At 41.9% G+C, this 26,690-nt stretch overlaps 1 protein-coding gene across 2 annotated transcripts in view; it reads left to right on the top strand.

The window, feature by feature from the left end:
* The window catches only part of FLOT2 (flotillin 2), a 106,417-nt gene that overhangs the window by 16,010 nt on the left and 63,717 nt on the right, over nucleotides 1–26,690 (top strand). For both annotated transcript variants that reach the window (XM_073616796.1, XM_073616797.1), the window contains exon 2: nucleotides 15,603–15,684. In XM_073616796.1, the coding sequence (XP_073472897.1) occupies nucleotides 15,603–15,684 (82 nt within the window). The remainder of the gene's footprint in view (nucleotides 1–15,602; nucleotides 15,685–26,690) is intronic.

Below are 26,690 nucleotides of genomic sequence, written 5' to 3'. Positions count from 1 at the left end.
AAGCTTCATGTAAATCTATATTTCGAAGAAAATGTTTATTTTATTTGAAATAACATCAGGGTAGGTGGCGTTTAAGTTGACTGACATAAAGATGTGTTTTTTTTTTTTTTTTGTTTTTTTTTTATGCCCTGATTCACGCTATAGAGATCTGGAGGAGGTTCTGCCAATCGCAGGCCGTGTCATGCCCTTCCAGCCTGTGTATGTGCTGGAACTAACAGGGAGGTGAAGCCACCATCAATCGCAATTGTATATCCAGCCCCCATAGCGTTTATCAAATTGAGGACTTGGAGGAGGGAGGGAGTGTAATTTACCATGTGTGACTCCATAGTCACATGAGCTGCACAGATAAGAAAAATAAGGAGCTGAACAGTTTTAAAAGGGAACTGAAACTGGAGCATGATCAGTAGATGTCAACAGCTGGTCTACACAATCTCAAGCTGCAGCGGAGACAGACAAGTAGGGAGGGACTGTGATTAGCAGGATCAACCACGATTTTTGTGGTCTACTGAAAACAAATGCTCTAGTGGATGAGTGAGTATGAACACATTTAATATAGCATGTATTGACAGCCTTTGATTTTGGGTTTAACCACTTCAAGTCCAGGCCTATTTCTGACAGTTGTTTACAAGTTAAAAACAGTATTTTTTTGCTAGAAAATTACTTAGAATCTCCAAACATTATATATAATTTTTTAGCAGACCCTAGAGAATAAAATTGCAATCTTTTATGTCACACTGTATTTGCACAGCGGTCTTTTTTTTAAATACACTTCTATCTATCTATGCCCAATGTTTTTGTATAATGTGAAAGATGTTACGCCGAGTAAATAGATACCTGTTTAAAATTGCGCACACTCGTGGAATGACGACAAACTACAGTACTTAAAAAATCTCCATAGGCGACACTTGCTTTTTTTTTTTTTTTTTTTTTTTTAACAGTTACCTGTTAAGAGTTACAGAGGAGGTCTAATGCTACAATTATTGCTCTCGCTCTAACGATCACGGCGATACCTCACATGTGATTTGAACACAGTTTATATTTGCGGGCACAGGTTGCTTTAAAAAAAACAAACAAACGTTAAAAGCGACCCATCCCTCCGTGCTCGCGCATCCAAGAAAAGACATACCAAGTCGTGCCCGCAAATGTAAACTGTTCAAATCACACGTGAGGTATGGCCGTGATTGTTAGAGCGAGAGCAATAATTGTAGCATTAGACCTCCTCTGTAACTCCTAACAGGTAACTGTTAAAGTGTTTTTTTTTTTTTTTTTTTTTTGCTTCTGGGTCACTACATCGGAGACCCGGTCAAAGCCGATTACGGCTTTGTTTGGGTCTCCAGCCAGCCGGCGGACGTCCACTCCCGCTGCTTGTAATAAAACCTGAGCGGCTGATTGGCCACATCAGTTATCGCAAGAAAACCAACTGTTGGCTCTAAAAAATGGTACTGGGGTGATGCCTGCAGGTAAGTGATTTTGTGTGAAGCAGTTAATGACACATTAAGAGCTCTTTCACGCTAACAGCGTGGCTGTTTTACTGTTGTCTTAGCGGTGCTTTTCAGCCGATATCGGGGTTAAATGCACCCGAAAAGCGCCGCTGCCGAAGCATTTTGGCAGTGGTGCCCATTCATTTTAATGGGCAGGGGTGGTGGAGGAGCGGTGTATACATTGCTCCTAAACCGCTCCAAAGATGCTGCTTGCAAGACTTTTTCTAACGTCCTGTCAGCGTACCGCTCCAGTGTGAAAGCACTTGGGCTGCAGGGGAGGCATTTTTAAGGCGCTTTACGGGCACTATCTTTAGCACCTGAAAAACGCCTCCAGTATGAAAGGGGTCTAAAGTAGAACTATAGGCAAATCCTTTTTTTTTTTTTTTTTTTTCCCCCCATTTTGGTTAGGGTAAGGGAGTCTTAAAAACTATATGTTGGTTATAAGACTCCCTTACTCTAACCAAAATGGAAAAAAAAAAGTTTGCCACCTTTGTCCCATTGTGGCAATTTTACCTTCACTTCCTGTCCCATAGCCAAACAGGAAGTAAGAGGAAATCCCTGCAAATTAAAGGTATCTCTTGGAGACCTCCAGGTCACCATTCTATTTTAAAGCCAGATAGAAAAAACAAAAATGGTTGTACATTTAGAAGTCTTTCTTCATATGCTATGTTACCTTCACTACAGTTATGTTAAGGAAGCATATGGGACAGGGATTTCATCTAATGTGGTTTAAGACCCGTTATTTAACAATTTCAAAACTGTTGGTAAATGATTTTCTATCAGAGGTATTTCACATAATTTTTTGGTTAAAGTCTGCATAATGACTTTGTAAAAAATGCAAACCACAGCCAATGTATTGATTGTTGCAGTTTCCTTCTATGCATTTGTGGGTTGTGGTGTAATAACTGACGAGTACAACAATAATCAAATGTTTAAATTGCAAAACCATCTGACACGGAGCTTATGCAGGGTTAGAGCTATGGAGGAGCACTGGGAAAGTGAATAGAAATGGGTCTGAGGGTGGGCTAATAAATGTCATTCAGATGTTGTACTGCTGGCCAAGTAACACTCTCTTGTGGTGTGTGTGTGTTGTGTTTTTTTTTTTTTTTTTTTCACACATACCAGTTACTCAAACATTAGATGGCAGTTGTTCTTCAATTTGGACTGTTGGCAGTGTGGTACATGAGATTTGTCCAGCTATACTCCATGGACCTCCTCAATTTGGGTGATGGCAGTCTTGGTACCTTTTTTATGCTGTAGAGCAGGGATCTCTGAACTATTTGGTATGATGGCCACTAGGGCTGGGGAAAAAATCGATTTTAAATCTTGAATCGAGTTGAGAGGTCGAATCGATTCAAAATTTAAGCAAATGGTTTTTTTTTTGGTTTTTTTTTTCACCGCGCCGGTCCTGAGGTGCTGCGGGCATGAGTTTTTAGGCGAGGCCGTGGCTTCGGCCTAGTCCGCGAGACCGGACACCGCGGACTAGGCCGAAGCCGCGGCCTCGCCTAAAAGCTCATGCCCACAGCGCCTCAGGACCAGCGCGGTTTCCAAAGAAAAAAGAAAAACTCGATGTGAATCGAGGTGTTTTTTTTTTTTTTTTTTTTTTTTTTTTTTAAATCTCCCAGCCCTAATGGCCACATTGTATATCGACCAACTTCAGTACAACCAGCCTGTCTGATATTATTTTTTTTTTTTTTTTTTTGCATTTAATCATTGCCAATGGCTATAGCCACCAGCAGTGATAATTGTGTTTTGGCAGGGAAGGCTCCCCATTAGCAGAACACCATAGTGCTGCTGGAGGGATTCCCTCATTACCACTGACTGTATTGATGGGGAAATCAAGTAATTTTCTTTCCTTCTACCAGTGGTGGTAGGAAAGAAAAATGCATAATCCTATGAGCTGCTTTAGGCAGGTCCTCATATTATAGTTTTGGTAAATCTAAGATTGATTGGGCAGGTTGTAATGTGTATGGTGACCCTTATGATGGTCTGCTTCATTCACATCACCATAACCATGGCTAAAACCTCCCCCCATCAAAAACCGGTACAGGTGAAATTTTTAAGAGGGGATGTTATACAGGAAAATGTGAGTGTGCAGAAGACTTTTTGTGTTTTAGTTGTCTTTCAAGTACTCAGTGGGTGGCTCGTGACCTACATAATTCTGAAGGGAAATGGTTCTACCTGTTCACTGAATTCCACAAACCATTTCCTTTTGAATTTGTGTCATTGAGCATTCACTGTACAAAGAATACAGGTGAGCTGTAAATGAAATCCCTTATTGGGAACATCATTACTTGGGCACATTCCTCTGCATTCCTCCACAGCAGGTGTATAATCTAGGGCTGCAACTAACGATTATTTTCATAATTGATTAGTTGGTCGATTTATTGTTTCGATTAATCGATTAATCAATTAATAACCTTTAAAAAAAAAAAGTGTGGTGTATAATTTAGTTAATATGTAAAGTTTTTTTTTAAAACAATTTATTCTTAAATATCTCTATGCAGTGGTAAATATAAACAACCAACTGTATGGTTAGGGAGCAAAATATTGAATCCACTCTGAGAATAACAGGAAGAAGAGATATACTGTATACACTATTAGAAGAGAAATACAGTTTTTTGTCCAATTTGTTGTTGGGCACATTAAAAAATACAAAATGCTGCAAAAACGCATTACATGCTTTTCTGCAGCTTCTCCATTAAAGTATATGGAACCAAAAAAGCACAGTTTTGTGTTAAAAAAAAAAAAAAAAAGTCCTTGACCCTTTCCAAATACACAGCGGCTGAAAAAAAGCATAGATGTGAACGTGTCCCATAGAAAACCATGTTAAATGAACTGTAGTGCGTTTCTACAAAAAGCACCAAAAAAACACAAAGATGTGAACCAGGTCTAAGACGTTTAGTAACATAACGGGGTTAAAAAAACCTAAAATGAGCCCTTTATAGTACAAAAAAGCAAATAATCGCTACTGTAAGGGGTTCACTTTTTAACTGTAGAACTGTGAAAGTAATATTTACAGTAGCGATTATTTGCTCTTTTTGTACTATAAAGGGCTCATTTTATTATTTTTAACCCCATTATGTTTCTGGCCGATTAATCGATTATGAAAATAGTAATCGATTAATTTCATAATCGATTAGTTGTCGATTAATCGATTAGTTGTTTCAGCCCTAGTATAATCTGTATGCTTTGAGCTATATAACCTGTCTGCCTGTAAACTGTAGTGTGTCCCGTCATTTGTACATTGAAAAAATTCTTTGTATTCACAAGTGTTGTGTGTGTGTGTGTTGTGTTTGTTTGTTTTTTTTTTTTTTTTTTTTTTTATATATAAAATGTATAGATTGTTAGGTCTGTCTATTGGCTGTATGTAAATCCTACTGAACCAACCTGCTGAGATAAATGATAAAATGTCCACAGGTCTTTAATAGTTTTAGGCAGGTTTAGCCGACTGATGTTGAAAGTGGGAAGTAGTAGAGCACAATCCTTCTGCTGCATTAGTAAGAAGGAAACAGACTGAAATTAAGCCAGCAAATCTGGCTGTGTGTGCATGTACAGCTGGAGTGTATATATAAGATACAAAAGCTGAAAGTGGTAGTAAACTCTCATTTTGATTTTTACCTATGGGTAAGCTTAGAATATAGCTTACCTGTAGGTATGATTTATCTCCTAAAACGTGTACTGTTTATAAAAAAAAAAATATTCTAGCGAGCAGCAGCCAGGGATGTCGCCGCCGCATGCGCTCTGAAGGAACAGCATACCCGTGCTGTTCCTGCAGAACGCTGTGCCGCAGGAGTGATGTCATTGCAGCTCGGCCATTCGAGCTGCCGGAGCCCACAAACCCAGAAGGCATAATGGGTGAAGATGGAAGCCTTGTCAGCGATGATGGCGCACTGCTTCAAGGCTTCATTCTAAGGTAAGTATTTCATAATGTGCTAGTATGTGATGCACATTATGTAATTGCCTTGCAGGGTATTTTTTTTTTTTTCTCGGTTTACTACCGATTGAAAAGGTCTGTTTCAATAGTACACTCAGCTATAACTTGTGGTATATTTATTGTAATAATTGAAAGTGGTTGTTAATCTTTAAAATGAACAAAGCATATCCTTTGTGCATACTTCAGTCCATATCATCTAGTGTGGTTCCTGTCTCGCGTCTCTTTCCTGTGCTATCTGCACCTGCATGAGTCACTCTGGCAGTTTTTACAGACACCTGTAAATTCTTGGGGAAGCCCCTCCCTGCTTCGGCACATAACAGGTGATTGGCAGCCTCAGCTACACATGTTTTCCTATGAACATAAGCGTGCGCACATTGTAAGGTACTGATTCCCCCTGCTTCCTGGCGCCCCCCCCATCCTCTGTTTCTTTCTATGTCACAAAAAGTGAGACTTCAGGGGTCTATTTAGACCAGGGGTCTCAAACTGATGGCCCTCCAGCTGTTGCAAAACTACAAGTCCCATGAGGCATTGCAAGGCTGACAGTTACAAGCATGACTCCCACAGGCAGAGGCATGATGGGACTTGTAGTTTCACAACAACTGGAGGGCCGCCATTTTGAAACCCCTGATTTAGACCCTTGATATTTCACCAAAGCCACATTATGAGGCTCTTAATTTTTTTTTTTTGTAAAAAATGTAATAAATATTGTAAAAAATTATTTAAAAATTATAAAAACAAAACTGACACCGTTGACTGCCCTACTGACACCAATCTTGCTCTACTGAAACCATCCACTGTTCTGCTGATATACACTCATGTGTATTTGTGCTCTGGGGTGCACACCCTAATGCTATAGGCTGCCCACACCAATGCCTAGGAAACTTGGTAGGGGCGAGTCCATTCCCTCCACTCAGGTCTCAGATTACACTCAGCTGTGTGCTGTGCAGTTTGTGAGGTCCTATCCATGCTTCCTGCAAGCGGAGAAATACCCTTTTGTTTTGTGTACTTTGCCTCTGGAGAAGAGGCTACAGATACAGCGAGTTCTCCCACAACATCTTTTTTCCTTTTTATCACTGTATCACCTGAGGCCAGTCATGGGTTTATTATCACTTTTTAAAGTGGAAGTTCAGCCTAAAACTGCTATTGACCACCTTCTAACTCCTATACTAAGTACCTTGTAGAACGAAGATGCTTATACTTATTCTCAGTGCGCACCGGTTTAGTCCAGTTAAGTGACCGGCTCCCAGCAGCTGGCTTCAGGAGAGAGGGGGCCAACCAATGACAGATGCTCCATAATACCTATGGGTGATGTCACCACCCAGGCATTCCATCCATTGTTAGTACTCCCTTCTCTCACCATGAAGCCAGACACTGGGGAGATCATGTGATTGGACCAAAGCTCTCTGCGAATGTGTAACTATAGACCTCTTCTTTCAACGCGGTAGTTGGTAAAGAAGTTAGAAGGTGGGTGAGAGCAGTTTTTTTAAGCTTGGTTCTAGCTTAGACTTCCACTTTAAGTTCAATAGTTAAAAATAAAATTGGGAAGACAATGTTACATATTGTGTGTGTGTGTGTGTGTGTGTATATGTGTGTGTGTGTATATATATATATATATATATATATATATATATATATATATCTCAAGCACTTACAGTAGCACTCTAAGCAAGTCTAAAGAGGTGTTGTGCTAAAAAAGAGACCTGTGTGGGTCAGCGGAGGCATTATACCCACCTCTTCTTCTGCTTGCAGAGTTGGTTCTGTTTAACGCTGAGCTCAGACTACTGCAGTATTGAGCAGTACCACCCCATAACGTGCCCCTCAACACACTAATGCCCCGTACACACGGTCGGATTTTCCGATGGAAAATGTGTGATAGGACCTTGTTGTCGGAAATTCCGACCGTGTGTAGGCTCCATCACACATTTTCCATCGGATTTTCCGACACACAAAGTTTGAGAGCAGAATATAACATTTTCCGACAACAAAATCCGTTGTCGGAAATTCCGATCGTGTGTACACAAATGCGACGGACAAAGTGCCACGCATGCTCAGAATAAATAAAAAGATGAAAGCTATTGGCCACTGCCCCATTTATAGTCCCAACGTACGTGTTTTACGTCACCGCGTTCAGAACGATCGGATTTTCCGACAACTTTGTGTGACCGTGTGTATGCAAGACAAGTTTGAGCCAACATCCGTCGGAAAAAATCCTAGGATTTTGTTGTCGGAATGTCCGAACAAAGTCCGACCGTGTGTACGGGGCATAAGGCTGGGTTCACATGTCTCCGGGGCGGCTGCGGAGCGCACTGCACAGAAACGCTGTGCGTCTTTGCCTCCATTTCAGGGCCAAATTCAGGCAAAGATTCTTTCCGGATTCGTCCCTGAAACGGAGAACAGGGATGGACAGAGTTGTTGTGCAATCCGCGGCCGGTTTAGGTGTGAACTAAGCCTCAGGCAACACATTGCGCATTGCCTTCCCACAATAGGGGGATTGGCAGCATGTTCAAATTAAATCCGCTGTCTTTTTACACGCTTTAATGCACCACACAGATTGTATCCCAGTCTATTGACACCATCTGCTAGAACGCATGAAACTAGTACTGAGCTATAGTTATATATTTTTATTTTAAAGAGGAACATTTTTTTTAAAGCACTGATGTATACAAAAAAGGCAACTTATAGACTTTAAAAACTTAAAAAAAATTAACTAAAATTTTTCTGATTTCCCTTTTTATCATACTTTGGTCTGGCAGCAATAAGCTACTTTTGTTTGCGTTTAAATTTTCTCTGTGCTCTGACTAATGTCAGAATTGTAGCACAGCGAGGTCATGTGTTTGTAAATTCCCAGCCGGAGTCATACTTCTACCAGCATTGTAGGGAAATTATGCAATGTTGTATGTGATGAAGTGTATGAAAGTGCAAAATAAAATATGCAGTACACTTCCACAATACGATTTTTCTGTTTCGTTCCTTTAACTCTCCCACTGCCAGAGCCATTATTTTTCATACCCATGTTTGACTACACTTTTTGTGTTAAAAAAAAAAAAAAAAAAAAAAAAGCATTTAAAAACCATAACATAATATGTTTTCTGAAAGCATAGAGCAGGGGTAGGCAACCTTTTGAGCACAGTGTGCCGAAAAATGTTTTTAAAGAAATTGAGCTAGACTTTTTTCATTATAAAATTGGCATCTTTACACTCTCAATCACAAAAATATATTTTTTTAAACTGCTTCAGCCCCGGAAGATTTTACCCCCTTCCTGACCAGAGCACTTTTCGCGATTCTGCATTGCATTAACTGACAATTGCGCGTTCGTGCGACGTTGCACCCAAACAGAATTGACATCCTTTTTTTCCCACAAATAGAGCTTTCTTTTGGTGGTATTTGATCAACCTCTTCTTTTTTTTTATTTTTTTTTATTTTTTTTTTTTTTTTGCACTATAAACCAAAAAAGCGCAACAATTTTTTGAAAAAAAAGCAATATTTTTTACTTTTTGCTATAATAAATATCCCACAAAAATATATTAAAAAAACATTTTTATTCCTCCAGTTTAGGCCGATATGTATTCTACATATTTTTGGTAAAAAAAAAAATTGCAATAAGCTTTTATTGATTGATTTGTGCAAAACTTATAGCATCTACAAAATAGGGGGTAGTTTTGTGGCATTTTTATTCTTTTTTACTAGTAATGGTGGCGATCTGCGTTTTTTTTTTTTTTTTTTTTTTTTTTTTTATTTTATCGTGACTGTGACATCATGGCGGACACATCGGACACTTTTGACCCATTTATTTTTGGGACCTAAAAATGCACGGATTACTGTAAAAATGTCACTGGCAGGGAAGGGGTTAACCACTAGGGGGTGATCAAGGGGTTGTGTTCCCTCTCTGTATTCTCACTGAAGGAAGAAGGGGTCTGTCTAGGGGGAAAAGACAGATCGCTGTTCATACTGTGTATGAACAGACGATCAGCCTCTTCTCCCCTCAGAGAACCAGAAATCCTGGTTCTCGGTGTGTCGGCAGCGATCGCTGGAGCCCAGCGGTGATCGCGACTGCCGGCACTCGCATCGGCTTCGGGGCCGAGCAGCGCGCGACCCTAATGGCCACAGGGCGAAGTGACATTGCATAATGTAATTTCGCCCAGCCATGCCATTCTGCCACAGTAAAACTGCGGTGGCTGGTCGGCAAGTGGTTAAAGTAAACGCTGTAAACTACTTTAGTAGTGAGAAATTAACATCCTGCACTCTCACACCTCAGATGAGCCCCAATTCATGCACCTTCACACCTCAGATCACTGGACCCCCCCCCCATCCCCCCCCCCCGCTCATCTGCCCCACCCCTGTACCCCCTGTACATCTGCCCCACCAATGTTCCCCTTTCTCATCTGCCCCACAACTGTACCTCCTGCATATCTGTTCCCCCTGCTCTTCTGCCCCACCACTGTAACCCCCTGCTCATGTGTTCCACCAATGTACCTCCTTTCTCCTCTGCACATCTGCCCCAACTCTGTACCCCCTGCTTCTCTACCCCACTGCTGTAACCCCCTGCTCATCTGTCCCACCAATGTACCTCCTTTCTCCTCTGCCCCAACACTGAACCCCCCCTTCTCATCTTTCCCACCACTGTAACCCCCCTTCTCATCTGGCCCAACACTGAACCGCTGAACCCCCTTCTGATCCCTCCCACTACTGTACCTCCTGCACATCTGTCCCACCACTGTACCCCCTTGCTCTTCTGTCCCTCCACTGTAACTCCTCTGGCCCACCATGAGACACCTCTACCTGTCCTGGCGCACTCATCCTGCTGATCCACCTCTTGCATAGTATGTGAAGTCGCATACAAGCATATGGAATGGACGCGCAGTGATGAGCTCAGGTCAGGGGTATTTTCTGAAAGCAGTGGGCCTGTGTGCAGGATCATAAGTTGGGGCCCCTGCACCTGAGAAAAAGTGGTTTGGTATGGTTTTCATTGCGCTGAATGCTGGCTGTGGCTTAAAGGCACACAGAGTGCAGGGGTTCAGTAGTAAGTGATGTAAAGGTTCAGGAATAATTTCAACAAAGTTCCCAGAAGCTCAACAGTAATTCTGCAAGTCACCTGACTGTGGTTTTCTCAATCACAGTGAAATCCCTTATTTCTGAGATTGGTATCTCTTCCCCATCACAAAAGCTGACGATCGCAGCTACAGCAAAGTAAGAGAACCAAACAATGTTTCCAATCTTTTGGCAATGTGTGGGGGACACAGTGCCTCCCCCTCAGTGCAGCGTCGGGAATTCTGAAATTGGAATGCATTATTGTCTCATTGACACTTCCCTGAGCTGCTCTGCCGAATGATTGCCGGAAAAAGAGGCTTTGCATGCTACTTGTGGAACCAGTGCCGGGGATTGCCAATCTCTGGCATAGACCATGTAGAATAAAGTGTGAAATTGAGGTTGTGTCAAGTAAATGGATACCAAATATTACAAGCTTCAAAACCGCTTCTAGCCAGGTTTAAAAAGGTAAACAAAACTTGCAACGTCCCAGAGCCATAATATCTGTGGCAGTGAAAAGGTTAAAGTGGGTCCTGCAGATCTGCCAAAAATGCACTCAGCTCCTACATCCTCTGTTGTGGGTTGAGAACATTTTGTAGACTAAGGCCGGCCATAGATGGTCCGTTTCTACAGGAATCGGCAGAGGTTCGTACCGTTTATGGGTAGGCTGAATTACCAAGTTGATCGCTTGATCTGCTTGGGTACAACCAGCCTTCCAGATTCACTTGCAATTATCACTAGCAACTGCTATAGCCGCTAGCAATAATAAGAGTCTTCTCCCAATTAGTGAGGGACATTATGGTAATATTGAAATCTAGGCGTGATTAGGTAGAAGATCCTTCTCTTTGTGAGTCTGTTACAGTGAAATATTGTATTAATAAGAATGTAAGGTTACTATCTCAAACACCATGATATAAGAATATGTTCCTATACCGGGTAGGGTCGCTGCACGGGATAGGGGGGAGGCAAGGGAGGGAGGGTTGGGAATGCAAGTTATGTTATGTTTTGTATGTATGTTTTTAAAAAAACTGTGAATAAACATAATTTTTCAAAAAAAAAAAAGTCTTCTCCCAGCGATTTCAGGAAAGAAATTCGCACCATCTATGGTCTACCTAACTTTCACAATAAGGGGTTTTTCAGGTGCTAAAGGGCTAAAAATAGCACCTGAAAAACACCTCCCCTGCAGCCCCAGTGTGAAAGCCCCGGTGCTTTCACACCGGAGTGGTGAACTTGAAGGATGTTAGAAAAAGTCCTGCAAGCAGCATCTTACGGGCAGTGGGGGAGTGGTGTATACACCGCTCCTCTACTTCCACCTGCCATTAAAATAAATAGCCAACGATGCCAAATCGCTTTAAAAGCGGCGCTTTGTGGGCGCTATTAACCCTTTATTCGGCCGCTAGCGGGGGATAAAAGCGCCCCGCTAGCAGTCAAAAAGCACCGCTGTTACAGTAGTAAAGCGCTGCTAAATTTAGCAGCGCTTTACTGCTAATGCCCCCTGCCCAAGTGTGAAAGTAACCCAAGTGTTAGCCTTCTCAGACTCATGTACTTTCTTCTCAAGAACATAAAGGCTGCTCATCCTATAGTCTCAGAGAGCTCACTACTTTCCTCAAGGTGAAGCAAAGTGAGCACTGGACACAGGGATATATATATATATATATATATATATATATATATATATATATATATATATATATATATATATATATATATATATATATATATATATATATATATATATATATATACCCTTATTGGTGCTTTTGTTTATCTACTGAGGGACACAGGAATTCAGAAATAGTTGTTATGCTGCTGCCTACAGAATGCTGGGATACTGACAAACAGAAAAATTGTAAGCCAGTCCCCCTACAACCCCTCCTCTACTCAGCATGCCCCAGTCTTTTGCTAATATACTAAGAGGATGGATGCCTTTTCTTCAGCTCTGCTGAGAAATGTCCATTTTTGCTAGTCTTTATTGCTTTGTAGGGATTGTGTGTGTGTTAGTTGCAGAGCTCTTTCCAGGTGCAGAGCCATGGCACAGCCCCAGAAGGAGCCTCGTTCAAATTTTCCTCAACCCCTGGTTTTACCAAAGCAAGGAGGGAATGAATGCGGACATCATCCTCATAGTGCCTGCTCGTCATCTCCATTTCACCGTGAAGGAAGTGCCATTCTGCTGCTGCTCCTGAATCCCCACGTGTATGTCCAGTCTTCTGTCTGCTTCCACTGCCTGCCTTGTAGTGTACTCCCAGAACCTTGGACCCCCTATTGAAGTCCTCATTATTAGACTTTTTCTCAGCTCCATCGTGTGAGGCCGAGGCCTCCCCCTGTTCATAGGGCGTGTCTACTCTGGACTTCCTAGCTGTTTCTACTCAGCTTCTGAGGCACTGTGCCTGCAGTGGCTGTAAGCATGCTCCAGAGCCATCCCCTGCAGAATCTAGCCATGACCCCACAGAACTTGTGAATCAAACTGGGTCTGGGGCTTCTTATCTCTGAAGAGGTGCCACATGTGTTGATTCAGTTTTATGCAGCAGAAACACATCTCATGGGTTATAGATCTGGGAGGTGCTGTGCAATGAATAACAGACAACAAAATTCACAAATTTATGAATTCTAGAAGCTCAAACATTCTTCTTTACAAGTTGACCTCTCAGATTTTGCAACTTTCCATTTTGATTTGGAAGTTGGAATGGGAAAAGAGTGAGAAAAGAGGAAGGGTCATAATACTACATAACACTACAAAGAAAAACCCAACTAAACATCTTTTCGGTGGAACTTCCCCAAAGGCAGTAGCTTTTTTATCAACAACTCTACGAATATTTTGATGGTGATCCAAAAGAGCCAACTGGTCAAAATCCCCAATTACGTCACTTCCCGTTTCTTTTCAGCAATAGTAATTGCAGATTTTGACGTATTGCGTCTTTTCAATGAACACCGGCAGCGTATACACTAAGGTATATGATGGCTTTTCTGTTTTGATAGAACGGCTAAGCAGTAAAAAAGTTATTGCCGCCTTGGAGATGGCCATGTTCGTAAGTAGCGGGAGGAGTACCAATGCCCACTCATTATGTCTACTGTAGTGTATACGCTGCTGGTGTTCATTGAAAAGAGGCAAGTTGTCAAAATCTGCAATTACTGCTGGAGAGAAACCGGAATTGACGTAACTAGAGATTTTGACAAGTTGGCTCTTTTGACAGAACACCCCAATACAGATGCGCAGAGCACTTTGACTGTGTAGTTGGGACACTGATGCTGTATTCAAGGAACATGTGACCTAATTGGTCTCTGAGGGATGTTCTGTTTTTTGCCATGTTCTTGACACCTTGATTAGCTATGCTACAGGTGGACAGAGTGCGCTCCTCTTCAGTGTGGGAGGTTGGTGAAATGCCACCCTTCATCTTCAGCAACAGGTACCCTGTAGTGTGTTGGTACAGGTACCAAGTCGTGTGTTTTGAGTTGGGTTTTTTCTTCTTCCACACAAGCGAGGTGGGTGGAGGAATAACCTCCATTCAGCCAGGATATTGTGACAACAAGACTCTCCAGAGACCCTGGAGAATAAAATGGGTGTTGCAATTTTGATTGTCACACAATATTTGTGCAGCCGTTTATGAAATGCAGTTTTTCGGGGGAGAAAAAAAAATGCATGAATTTTATTGCACACAAACGCAATATAATACCCTTTTTTTTGTAAAATGTAAAAGATGATGTTGTGGCACGTAAGTAGATGGCAAACATGTAAAGACACAAGTGGGTTAAAATAAAGTTTGAATTAGAATAAATTAATAAATTACATTGCATCAGAGTCGTGTATATCAAAGGCATTGTATTTGTGTTACAGAATATTTTCTCCGGTCAGTTTAGTGAAGATCCAGTACACATTCAGTGTAAAAAAACAAATTCAGGCTGTGTTTACAAGTATTGTAGATGCAAATGAATGTTAGTGCTGATGTTACTCTGACATTGTTCTGCGTATGTTCTGATTCCTGTATTTATAGGATGCTCCCAGGGGAAGTAGTGTAAGGCTTCATGTACACAGTACGTTGTACATGAAGCCAAAAGAATTACCGAGTTTAGCCACGTTTTTAGAAGCGTTTGGCGCTTGAAATGCCTGTAAGCTCAGCTTCTGAACGCATTTTTTTTGCGGTCCAAAAAAATGCTTCTAAATTCAACTGCCTAGAAAGGACTGTAAACGACCCTGTGTACTTGTAATGATAAGATAACATAAAGGAGAGTTCAGGGGCAGTTAAAAAAAAAAAACTCCCAACTGCTCCTAAACGTTTACCAGCAGCAGTGTACATGAGGCCTAGGACTGCTGCTGTCGTCATGATATGAAGCCAGAATGCTCATTCGTTGTTCAGTGCACCTTGCTGATGGATGCCTGTCCAGGTGTGCTGCCGGGAATGGTACATGTACTTTTTTGGTGCTTTAGACCTCCTAACGCAAGGCACATTAACTGTTCTGTGCTAACAGACTATCTCTACAGTGTGGGGGGTAGGCCTCTTTTACACTTGCACGACCTGAAAGTCGATTTGTGGCGCCTTTGCAGCGATTTCCACACGACTTGAAGCAGTGCCTGTATAATGTTGAGGTCTGGGGACCTCTAGTCGCCCCAAAGTTCAGACCAAAGTAGGCAGGGACTACTTTGAAGTGAATATGAATGGTACACGCTAAAAATCGTGGAATATGACTTGTCATGGGACTTTGCAGTCCCAAGTCGCACAAGTGTGAAAGGGGCCGAAATCTTCTCTGCACACACCTTGAAAGGCAATCGTTTTTTAATAAGTAATGTCGAGCTTGACTGTTTAACTTGACAAGTGATGTGGTGTTTAGTTTGTTTTTTGTTTTTTTTTTTTTGTTTGTTTGTTTTTTTTTTTATATAATTTCAACTGCCTATAATTGTTTTTACATATAGTATTTACTGAAGTTAACTGTTGCTTTTGCATTTTCACCACATGTTAAATTTGAATTGTCTAGATTTGTGAGTGGTTCACTTTGGTTACTGGATTCTTCCTGCTGCATGAACTGTAAAATTAAACCAATAACCTGAGTCTAGACCTGCATGTGCTGCAAGTGAGCTTTCTTTAGATGTTTTAACCAATAATGTCCTGGTTTCTTTCTTGGTGTAATCCATGTACGTTTCTGACTGTATCCTCCTTCTGTTCTAGGTGGCTGCTGTGGCTCTGATTCTAAACAGTATGTATACGGAGGCTGGGCCTGGGCTTGGTGGTGTATCGCTGATACTCAGAGGTGCGTAACGTAGATTTAAGTCAGCAAAAACTGCATTGTATGCAAAACCAGGGCAGTTATTGCTGTGTCGAGTTTGTTGCATGTTACGCTATTTTGCCATTTTAATTTATTTTAAAGGTGCAGACTTTCATGCAACTGCATTGATATCCAGAAATATGAATTAAGTCAAATTACAATTTATTGCCACACTCCTAATTTTGTAATCTCTTATCAGTAAAGTTTTGCACCTTTAAATTTATATCAAATATTACACTGCATGCACTTAGTTGTCATGATAGAAAATATGTTATTGTGAAAATTTAAAGACAAGGCAATACTTAGGCACACAGTCTATCATTTTTAAAATATCTGATGCCTTTACTTTAGATGATTGGACAAGCTTTCAGATGGGACAGACATTGTTGACTTAAGTTGTTGAAGAGCATCGCCAGTTGAACATTGTAGGAAAAGATGTTCAGCAGAAGCTTACGTGTTAAAGTTTGCCTTGTCTTGACATAGTGATATTGGCATGGTACACTCTCCAATCAACAGTGATATTTCATAAATTCTTAAAAATTGGCACAGCTTAAAGCGGAGTTCCACTCATTTCTGTGTTTATGAAAAGTCAGCAGCTACAAAAAGTGTAGCTGCTGACTTTTAATAAACATACACTCGCCTGTCCCAGGGTCCAGCGATATGGCTGCCAGAAGCTTTGCCTCTCTCCGCGGCGCAGGCATTGCAAGTGTGGGAAACGCGGCTGTGACGGCTTCTGGCTTCTGCGTGGTCAGGCAATCTTCTGGGACCTGACACGTTTCCCAGAAGATTGCAGTGAGGAAGGGGGGAGAGGAAAACTTCCACTTGGCGCCACGCCATGAGCGGAAGTGGGAGCTGGGTACCTGTCAACCCCCCCCCCCCCACAGAAAATGACATGCCAAATGTGACATGTCAGAAGGCCTTAAAGCGGAAGTTCCACTCCACTTTTGGGTGGAACTCCACTTTAGAGTAAATACGTTTTTTGAGCTGCTGAATAAACATACCAAGCACGCATTTGTAGGCTTCCATCCAGGAGAGTCATGTGACTTGTTAGTCATGTGACCGGTCTTTCCTTCAACAGCAGCTATTTGAAGAGTGCTCTAGACAGAAAAACAAAGTTCAACTCAGCTCTTTGGTTGTATGAACAGGGAGTGAGAATTTTGAAAAGGAAAAACTGCAAAGCAAGGATTAGAAATCCTTCTGCCCTCTTTCTTAAACTAAGATTGGTTTTGATGCAGTTTTACTTTAACAATTGATACCCAACAAAACAAAGCTGATCAATTAGATTGCTTCTTTAATTTTGCAGGAAATCCTTAAGTGGAGGGTAGCGATGTTCAGCTGATCAACACTAGAAACATCACAGAACCTTGAAGCACAGAGTGATTGTTGCACTTAAAGTGCAAAATGAGGCTAGCTATACCTCTTCTTAAATGTCCCCTCCTCACTTCTACCTATCCCGCACAGCCTGTGTGTGTGTGTGTGTGTGTGTGTGTGTGTGTGTGTGTGTGTAATAAAAAAAAAAAAAAAAAAAAATATATATATATATATATTTAGTATCGGCACCAATACTGAGCATTTGCCCAAGTACTTGTACTTGGGCAAATTCTCCCAATGCTTCCCCCGATACCTGGACTGTCAGCAGTGATCGGCGCGTGGGGGAGTTACAAGCTTCTCCCCCCGCGGCTTTCAGCTGCTTTAGTGACACAGCAGTGATCGGTGCTTGTAACTCCCCCACACGCGATCACCGCTGACTGTCACTGCATCCTCCTCCATGCCCCCTCCGTTCCTCTGTCCCCCGCCGTTCCCCTCTCCTTCTCTGTCCCCTCCGTTCTGCTGTGCCTCTCCGCTGTCCCCTATATTCAACCGTTCCGCTGTCCCCCTCTCCTTCTTCTCTGTCCCCTCCGTTCAGCCGTTCTGCTGTCCTCCTCCTTCTTCCTTTGTGAATGGAGTCAGCTGACTCTGTCCATTCACATAATTGAAACATTGTAATCTCCTGTGATTACAATGTGTCAGTTTATGAATGGAGAGGAGCCACTGTCTTCTCTCCATTCATTCTCAGTGCAGCTGAGGCTGCAGAGAAAGGGACTGGGGAATCTCTATTCTCGATCTTTCTCTGTCTCAAGGGGTAGATATCATAGGTCTGTTAAGACCCCTGATATCTCACCAAAGCCCCCCAACAGGGCTGATTAAAAAAAAAACACATATTGCAATAAAGAATAAAAAAAAAAATTGTAAATAAAAAAAAACAAAAAAAAAAAAAAAACCCATTGTCACGTGACATTAAAAAAAAAAAAAAAAAGTGTATATCTCCAGCTCCCCTGTGTCAGTGAGCGGCTGCTACTCAGGAGAGGAGGGAACGCCCACAAAGGATGGTTCATGGGAGCCTGTGGGCAATGTCATGACTCTGGGATTTTTACAGCCGCCATTGAGCGCTCTCTTACACATGGGATCACGTGACCTGGCCAAATAAAGAATAATTATAGTTAGCCTTTCATTACACACATGTTAAATGTAAGATATAACATTAGCAGCTTAATGACTATAATTGACCCTAATGCTGCGTACACACGGTCGGACTTTTCGGCTACAAAAGTCCGACGGACAATCCGATCGTGTGGGCTTCCCCTGACTTTCAGCGGACTTTTCCAGCCGCAAATCTGACGGACTTTAGATTTGGAACATGCTTCAAATCTTTACGTCCTAACTCCGCCGGACCCAGAAATCCGCTCATCTGTATGCTAGTCCGACGGACAAAAACCCACGCTAGGGCAGATATTGGCTACTGGCTATCATCTTCCTTATTTTAGTCCGGTCGTACGTCATCGCGTACGAATCCATCGGACTTTTGTGTGATCGTATGTAGGCAAGTCAGTTCGTTAGAAAAGTCCGCCGCAAGTCCGCCAAAAGTCTGTCGAAAGTTTGTCGGACGGGCTGTCGGACTTTTGTAGCTGAAAAGTCCGACCGTGTGTACGCTGCATTAGTATCAATATATTCCAAATGTCCATAGTTCAATTTTAGAACATGAAATAGTCCATCCATGTGGTTCATACACAGCATAAAACCAGTCGGGGTTCCCTTCACCACACCTCCTGAAACCTTTCCCCTATGGTAATGATCACCAGAAATCCTCAGAAAATGCGCCTGTGTTACAATCTGTGCTTGAGGAGGAAGTCAGCTGAGAGAGGGGAGGAAGCATCATATGATACAGAGGAAGGAACTGCATGAGTGTGACATTGTATCCCCGGGTGCAGGGATCTCCTGGAAGCATGTCCCCTGATGCAGAGCACAGATTGTAATACAGGTGCATTTTCTGAGGATTTCTGGTGAGTTATAGGGGAGAGTTCTCACAAGGTGTGGTGAAGGGAACCCTGTCTGGATTTATACTGTGTATGAACCACATGGATGGACTATTTCATGTTCTACAGTTGAACTATGGACATTTGGAACATATTGATACTTGGGGTCAATTCTATTCATTAAGCGCTGCTAATGTTCTATCTTAGATTTAACATATGTGTGATGATTGTTTGTTTTTTTTTTTTGTTTTTTTTTTTCTTTATAGTATCTGCTATTAGTGCCAATTTACTCATATGAGCGAAAGTTCTATGTGCGCTGGGGAAGAAGCATCTGTTAACACTGGTTGATTTACTTCTTGTGATTTTAGCATAGTTAGCCTTTATTACTACTTTTAATTTATGTAGTTTTAGAACCCCAAGATACTGTTTTATGCCATTCATAAAAGTACTGTGGCCCACCACAGTCTGTTGAGCCTTTTTTGTAGCACCATTCCAAAATATGACATCTAAGGCTGCTGTGCAGCTTTATTTCCTCTATACCGTTTTCCATAAAAAAAATAAACTTGCCATTCTTGAGCTCTTCTAAATGCACTGGTTGACTAGCTGTCATGCTAACACTCTTCCTTCAGTCCATTTTGGTAATGAGATTGAAACAAATATGCAGAGAATTATTCCTCCCTTTCTGACTTTTCTAATCAACATACTTGTTTCTAGTCCATTATTAAGGCTAATGGTTGTCATAACCACTAGTCCGCTATTTTCTGGAAGTCGTTATATCTGGGACTGGTCCTGTATTTCCTTGATGGGTTTTTGGAAACATCTGCCATAGACTGAGATGCGAAATACCTGTTGATCTTGGAGAGTTGCCTTCATAGTTCATGTCTTGCATGTTTTCAGATGCTACAGCTTTAGTCTTGCGGCATCTTTTGTAGCATCTTTGCACACACTCCTCAATTGTCACACTCCTTGAGGCTCTAATTAGAAGTGGGTTAGTATAATGTATTATAAAGCTGGAAGGTCCCATTAAGGAAAAATTCAATTTTAGAATGGAAAGTTCAGGGAAAATTGGGGATCTCCAAGTGTGCACCTGGGTGCAGCACTTGAGATATCTGGAGCAATTCTATTAGGGCCCTGTGTGTAATGACATTTCCTGTTGGCGTCACCAGAGGTAGGAGGACTGACTTGCTGAAGAAACCTCGGGTTGCCATAGCTAGTATTATGTAGAAGCCGTTACCATCCCTCTCCCCTTCAAAGTGATTGTAAATGCATATAAACAAAAAACAGGTTGAACTTGCCTCCTCTGTGCAATGCAGTTGCACAGAGTGGCCCAGAACCTCCTCTTTTTGGGTCCTTCACTATCGCTCCTGCTGTTCTCAGTGTGTCACCCTAGGAAGCCGGCTCCTATAGTGGCATACCTGTTTGCTCAATCCCAAACCGTGCTGCCTGTGTCCTGGCCCTGCTCCCGCTCCTTCGTCACGGGATTTGACTTGCAGCAGTGGGAGCCAATGGCTCCTGCTGCCTCAGCTAAGCCTGTGAGATCAGGAAGTGAGAGGAAGGAGCTGCTGCAGACAGGAACAGTGCTGGATTGAGGGAAGGCTCAGGTAAGAATTGGGATGTGAGGGAGGCGATGCTTGGTTATCTAAACTTTTTTTACCTTATTGCAAGGAATGCATTAAGGTAAAAAAATATTTAGGTCTTGTAAACGCCTTAACCTGTATTTCTTCAGTAAACCAGTTTGTTGTCCTGCCATAGATGATGTATTGGTTTGGAATCTGACAATCCAGCCTCAAGACAAATGTGTGAGGTCCGGTTTTTACTCCTTTTGACTGCTTCTAATGCAGATGTATAGGCCTGCAGTGTTTTAAGCTGCTAGGTAAATCTTATAAATTCCAACCACCCAAATACAAGGGCTGCTGTAGTCAAGTATATCCCAGCAAAACTAACGCACTCAAAACATTATATTGTGTGTCTCCATACACAACGGTCCATTTCTAAATGGTTGGTGCACGTTTTTCTCTTATTCATGTGCATGTTCTAAACGCTCATTACTCAGAGGAACTTGTATGTTTAGTCATGCACATGTATGTGTCTATTAAAAGTGGCATGCACATACACTGCAAATGTGGATTAAAGAGGCACTGTGATGAGCACCATTGGACACCCCATGACAAAATGTGCTCTTTTGGGATTAAGGGCCTACGTTTTGTTTAAAGAGAAGTTGACCCTGCCTTTTAAAAACCTTATTGTAATATTTAAAGGGTAAGTCCACCCACCAGTGACACTTCAGATTTAAGTAACATTTAGTAGAATGAATCGTCCCCTTTTTATACCTGTTGGAGATTTCAGTCGGGGAGCTCAGCTCAGTGCACACAATTCAATCTGTTATTTACAAGCTGATTGACAAGGGTATGAACCATCTGACTAGTGCCCCTTTTTAGTCATAGTATCACAAATTTCTAAAAGTCCATAAATATTGAGAGGTAGGACTAATTCTCAATGGCTGCAACAGGTTTGCTCAACTGGACCTGAGGCCTCACCAGCTGGAGTCACAGTGAGGTACTAGAAATTTTTAAAGAGTGTTTAACTGCCAGGCATCTGGCAAAAATGTAAGTATTGGTTTTGGGTGGACTGACCCTTCTGTGGAAATTTGCAAGTGTAAAACATAGGCACATGAGTAGGATATTTAAATCTTTTGTAGTTTTGCTGAGCACGTATTTGTTAGAATTAAAATAAATTGGTTACAATTTCAACCAATGGCATGCTCAGATATTGTGGCATTATATTTTGACTTGCAGCTAATAGCCCAGTTATCAGGTAGAGTTGTGCTGCTGTTTATGCCTTTACCATATTCATTGTATCTGGTCTCTTGTTAAATGCACCAGCAACAAAAAATAGAGGTTGCCAAAGTTATTAAAGAGTTTTGGTGTTTGAAATGTCAAGTAACTATCTGTTCTTAAACATTAAACCATTTAAAGATTAAACATGATCTGTTTCCATTTTTACTGGAAATTGTTAAGACAACTTGTGATCTGTAATCTTGTAAAAACTAGTTTACAGGCTTGTAAAATATACTGTACACTGTAGCTTTTAATAACCATGCAAAGAATATGTATTTTACATCATTGACCTAACACACTATAACCTTCCACAGTTTTGAACTACGTATAGTCTTCAAATGGAGACATCAAAGAACCAATTGATCTAACAAAAATTCAAAGCACAAATGAGCACAGTCACATGTTCATTGTCTAACCTACAGATAAGGGAGGGGAGAGTTCCAGGTTTTCTTTGGGTTAGAAATAGTTATCGTCTGAAAAGATGGATACTGGCCGTTTGCTTCAACCCCAAATAGCGGTTAGGCAGGGTTTGTAGGAAATGGTCTGAGGACAGATCCCTGAAATAAACCAAAATGTTGGAGGAAAAATTCTATTTGTATACATCTTTAATTTAGTCTCACCAAAAAAAAGATATTTGGCTGCTGCAGATTATTGTGATTGCACGTCATTGTTTGCACACTAGATTTCCGTTGTGGGGCAACAGGGTTGGAATGCATGTATTTCCCAGCAATAAACGCTGGCCGAATATTTGTTTTATACTAGTAACTACTAACAAAATGCTAAGAGTGGTCCTAAATGGGACTTTACAGACTTGAAAGGAGAAAACCCTTTTTTGCAAAATATAAATACATCCATATTGCATATTCTTTCTTGGAGCCTGTAAGGCAGGGGGTGTCCAACGTTTTTGACCTTCGTGGACCACATTGGAAGAAGAGGAACTGTCTTGGGCCACACTTAAAATACACTAACAGTGATAACTGATGAGCAGAAAAAGATGGGCAGGTCGCAAGTTAACAATCACTGATATAGATAATGTACCTCTCTGAGTATTTTTTTTTTTTTATTTTTTTTTTTTTTCTATTATAAAAGTAAGAGGTCAACATAAATATAGTACGATATTGGACACTTTTTTTTTTTTGATAAACGCATCAGTTGCTGGTTCAATGGATGTAGTAGCAATTCTCAATGAATTCTCAAGGTGCTCTACAGATATTTGGATTCTAATTGTGCCCTTTGTGTACTTCATCCTTGAAAATATTTCACAAATATAAGTGCTGCCAACGACTGTAGATATGAATAAGGCATGGTTGTAAAGAGTGGGATATTTTTTAGAGGTGCACGGAATGGAAACTTGGGTGCTGAAATTGCAGGATGCACTTGGCCGAAAATGGCAATTTTTAAAAAAACATTTGTTTTTATATATAATTGTATTCGACTTTTTAATTAATATCAATTTAAATGAATATGAATTTATCGTCTGCCATTATTGGCACCTTTAGCGCAAGAAAAGTTCAAGAAAAATGTATTCCTTTTTAAATTCTATGTATTTCTGCACACTGGTCCAATGGGCTTCCATTGTGGTGTTAAAAATCCTGCGTTCTGCATTTTTGGTCCGCTAAAAAAAAAAAACGCACAAAAATTGCACCTCCCAATTCAGCATTAAAAACGCAGCAATACCGCATCATTAAGGCACCCGTGTTATGTTTTTGATGCGGCTTTTGAGTTGACCTATGGAAAACACACCATAAGCACAGTAGATTATGGTAAAACTGTCGCCAAATCGTGTGCGTGTTCGGTGCCATTATCGGCATCTTTTTCTCTTATCGGCCGAATGCCGATAACACCATTTTCGGCTGAAATTTTCGCTGCATCTCTAATATTTTTCTTTGGGAAGATGCTTCATGTTACAGCCTTTAACCACTTAAGGACCGAGCCACTTTTTGACACTTGTTTTACAAGTTAGTTTTTTTTTGCTAGAAAATTACTTGGAACCCCCATACTATCTATCTATATCCCTGAGAAGAGTTTTGGGGATTTTAAAGGTGCACAAATACAACAAGAATGTAAAAAAAAAAAAACGGATTTTTAAAACCACTTACCTGTAAAATCCTTTTCTTCGAGTACATCATGGGACACAGAGCACCATATTAATGACTATGTGGGTTATACGCTTACCTTTTAGGTGATTGGACACTGGCAACCAATAGTAAGACGGTTCCTCCCATATAACCCCTCCTATACCGGAAGTACCTCAGTTTTGTAGCAAGCAATGGTGATCCCAGAAAGAGGGGAGGGACCTCTGTGTCCCGTGATGTACTCGAAGAAAAGGATTTTACAGGTAAGCTGTTTTAAAAATCAATTTTTCTTTATCGTACATCACAGGACACAGAGCACCATAATAATGACTATGTGGGATGTCCTAAAGCAATGCACCTGAGGGGGGGGGGGGGGGGACACAATATCCCTAAGCCCCAATGGGCCTGAGACTATAAAGCTGCCTGCAACACGCTGTGGCCAAAAACAGTCTCCTTTTGAGATCTAACATCCATCTGGTAAAACCTGGTGAACGTATGAACTGAAGACCAAGCGGCCGCATTGCAAACCTGAGCCATAGACACCTGTTGGCGTACTGCCCATGATGCACTAATCCCTCTAGTGGAATGTGCTTTTAAATCCCACGGTGGAACACTGTGCTTTAATCCATACGCCTGGATAATAGTCTGGCGAATCCACCTACGTAGTTGAACTTGTTGCCGGCTGTCCTTTCTTAGGACCCTCTGGCAAGACAAAAAAGTCAGTCTTCCGAAAAGGAGCTGACATTTTCAGGTAAACTTTGATCGCCCTCACCACATCCAGTGAGTGAAGCGACCTTTCCTCCCTAATCTTAGGGTTTGGAAAAAAGGAAGGTAAAATGATATCCTGATTCAAATGAAATTTGGAAACCACCTTCGGTAGAAAATCCGGACGAGGGCGCATGACCACTCTGTCCTGATGAAGAATCAAAAAAGGTTCTTTGCAAGAAAGGGCGGCCAATTCTGACACCCTTCTAGCCGATGTTATAGCCACCAAAAAAAAAAAAAACAATTTTCTGGTCAATAGGACAAAAGGAATATGCCTAATAGGTTCAAACGGTTGATTCTGTAAGGCTGACAGTACCAAATTTAGGTCCCAGGGACATAAAGGTGGTTTAGCCGGCGGCCTCAAGTGTGTTACTCCCTTGACAAAGGTTCGCACCAAAGAATGGGATGCTATTGGTCTTTGGAAAAAAAACGATAAGGCCGAAATCTGTCCTGTAATTGTCCCTAAAGCCAGCTGCAAGTCTACTCCTGCTTGAAGAAAGGCAAGAACTCTTCCAATCGTATACCTACGAGTGTTCCATTTCCTTTCCTCACACCAAGAAATGTATGACTTCCAGACTCTATAATAGATAGCTCTAGAAACTGACTTTCTAGCGTTTATCAAAGTAGACAAGACTGAACCCCTAATACCACGGTCTTTCAATAGTCTGGTCACAATAGCCAAGCCATCAAATTCAGCAACCGTAAAGAAGGATGGAATATGGGTCCTTGAGACAACAGGTCTGAACGGCATGGAAGGACCAATGGGTCCCCTACTGCCAACTTCACAATCTCCGAGTACCAGGATTTTCGGGGCCACGCTGGGGCCACTAGGATCACTGGTTTTTGTTCCTCCTGTACCCTGCGTAATAAGTGCGGCAGGATCGGAGGGAAGGCATATATCAGAGAATACTGATCCCAAGGAACTACTAATGCGTCTATTCCGACAGCAAGCAGATCCTTGGTCCTGGATACAAACCTGTCCAGCTTGGCATTTAATCTGGATGCCAGCAGATCCACATCTGGGGTCCCCCAGTGTTGTCAGGTCTGTAGAAAAACCTCGGGCAACTTAGGAAATCTGCCTGCCAATTGTCCACCCCCGGAATAAACACTGCCGAAAGAAACTGCACATGGTTTTTCTGCCCAGGTCAATATATGATTTACTTCTCTTTGGGCCGCCCGACTCCTGGTACCTCCCTCGTGGTTGATATATGCCACTACCGTGGAGTTGTCGGACTGGACTCTGACAGGAAGACCCCGCAATCTGGATGTCCAGTATCGCAGAGCCAGACGAGCTGCCTGAATCTCCAATATCTTTTCTGTCTGGGACCATATTCCCTGAACAGACGCCTCTTCTAGGACTGCTCCCCTACTAGTGGGAAAGATTTCCCTTTTCCCAAATTGCTGGTTCTTAACCACCAAGAGAGGTTCCATAGTACCTGCGGAGATAGAACCATAGGTTGATCCAAGGTTTGAGTCGACTTGTCCCAGGCTTTTAGAATATTGCTCTGGAACACTCTGGAGTGGAACTGTGCATATGGCACTGCGTTGGAGGACGACACCATCTTGCCCAGTAACCTCATGCACAGCCGCATAGAAGGTGTTAGTTCTTTTTCCACTATGGAGACGACTCTTAAGGGGGACAGAAACACCTTTTCTTGGGCGGTGTCTAAGATCAGACCCAGATACACCAAGGCTTGGGTCAGACAAAGAGCTGACTTGTCCACATTTAGAATCCAACCTAGGCGTTGTAAAACCCGTACTGTTCTTGACACGTTTTGCACCAGTATGGGGCGAGAGCAATCCCTTAGGAGAAGATCGTCCAGATATCCTACTACGGAGACTCTCTGAGACCTTAGGGAAGCCAACACTGGGACCAGAATCTTTGTGAAAACCCTGGGGGCCGTGGCTAGACCGAATGGTAGTGCCATGAATTGGAAATGACTGCCCTCTACTGCGAAGCGTAGGAACCTCTGATGTGGACCGAAGATCGGCACATGAAGGTACGCGTCCTTGATATCTAT

Source organism: Aquarana catesbeiana, linkage group LG02, assembly GCF_042186555.1.
Source record: "Aquarana catesbeiana isolate 2022-GZ linkage group LG02, ASM4218655v1, whole genome shotgun sequence".
Taxonomy (NCBI): Eukaryota; Metazoa; Chordata; class Amphibia; order Anura; family Ranidae; genus Aquarana; species Aquarana catesbeiana.
This window is presented reverse-complemented; position numbering and strand designations above follow the sequence as displayed.